At 32.3% G+C, this 1,626-nt stretch overlaps 1 protein-coding gene across 1 annotated transcript in view; it reads left to right on the top strand.

Annotated features, from left to right (window-relative positions):
• The window catches only part of LHX8 (LIM homeobox 8), a 20,093-nt gene extending 18,814 nt beyond the window's left edge, over positions 1 to 1,279 (top strand). The window contains exon 6 of the mRNA XM_008589674.1: positions 563 to 1,279. Within this exon, the coding sequence (XP_008587896.1) occupies positions 563 to 639 (77 nt within the window). The 3' untranslated portion in view covers positions 640 to 1,279. The remainder of the gene's footprint in view (positions 1 to 562) is intronic.
• Positions 1,280 to 1,626: the final 347 nt, after the last annotated feature.

The raw sequence follows: 1,626 nt of genomic DNA, 5'->3' as shown, positions 1-1,626 counted from the left end.
TATATATATATATATATATATATATATATATATATATAAAGAGCCTGTGTTGCCATTTACTTACACTAGTATCAAAATTGTTTGTGTTCACATGAAAGCCTGGAGTGTTGCCTGAGTCAAATGTGTGTTGATGTGTATTTAGGGAGGGGCTAGTTAAGCATTTGTAAAAGGAACTTGGAGGGAGATCATTCTTACACAAACACCTTCATGTGAAAGCTATCACTATATCTGCAGACAATGCTCACATGTCTTTCTAGCTGCAGGGTGCAGTGCAGTGAATGGGGTATGGATGGAGGACATTAAAGTGGCAAAAGCTTGTGGCCCTCAATAAAGATTTAGGAGGATACAACCACTCCCAGATTTTCATTTAATTACTATTCTTACTATGCTGAATAAGTTAATGCTCCTGCTGAGGTCAGTGGAATGAGTGTAACTTATACACTCATTATAGTGAGCTATAGTGAGTGATGAAATCATATTGCTTTGGATTGTTTTTGTTTGTTTTTAAATCAGTTTTATTCACCCCACAAAACTGATGCACAAATTTCTTTCTATTTTGTAGCTCATTCACCAACAACTCTTGGACTCCAGCCCTTGTTACCCCATTCAATGACACAACTGCCAATAAGTCATACCTAATTCTTTTTTTCAGGGATAGAAATGATTTAAAATATAAACTTGTCATTTATTATGTATAAAATACCATTCAAAAGATATTACTGTTAATTTTTTATTTAACACCCAAAGCATTTCCAACATCACTTTGCTGCCCAGGTATGTATCTCTAGTTGGCCTGCAAGACACTTTTATTGATTCTTCATTTTTTGTAAAACTTATGTTTACAAGAAAAAAACAAATCAAAACCTTTTTTTTTTTTTTTGTATTGTCTGGGGATAGTTCACTCTAGTGTGTATCTGTTAATTTATTTGTCATCAAAAGAGCACTTTGCCTAAAAGAAAGGACTGACAAGTGTGCAAAATGTTTACAATCTTTCGTGAAATTGTAGTTTATCATTAGTTTGTATCTGTAAGTTATTGTTATAAATATTATCTGTATTTTTTGTTATATACAACTTTATACTTTGAAGCTTGTATCTGTGAATTTGCAACTGAAATTTATTTTGCCAATGTTTTCTGAATGAACTGAATAAAGCTTCTGTTGTAGCATGCCATGCAAACACATTGTGTTTGTGTTTGAATTATGGCTGTAAATAACACTATAGTTTAATAAGCCCACCATTTTAGGTTTATTAAACATTTTCCATTCCTGTGAAAGTTTCTACCAATTTGTCCTTTTTGTGTGTTTTCAGCAGTAAGTTAACATTAGTCTCTTTAGAATCTAACAACTCTTTATTTTAAAAAGTCACTTTGTTTTGAGCTGTGTTAGTACATTTGAATAGGAAACTTATTTGTAGATGATTGCACTTAACAAAAGAACATGAAAATATCTAATTTGGCAGATAATCTCTTTTGGACAAGCTAATAAAATTAACATGAAAGAAAAGGCAGAACACTTTTCACAATCACCTTTGGGGTGTCCCAAGCCAGAAATAAAGTATGGCCATAAGAATTTATTTCTTCATGGGTGAAAAAGGAGGAACTATAAGCATTTGGAGTTTATGAGGGA

This window comes from Galeopterus variegatus, unplaced genomic scaffold, assembly GCF_000696425.1.
Source record: "Galeopterus variegatus unplaced genomic scaffold, G_variegatus-3.0.2 Scaffold5584, whole genome shotgun sequence".
Lineage (NCBI taxonomy): Eukaryota > Metazoa > Chordata > Mammalia > Dermoptera > Cynocephalidae > Galeopterus > Galeopterus variegatus.
Note: the sequence above shows the minus strand (reverse complement) of the source record. Positions and strands in the feature narration are given on the sequence as shown.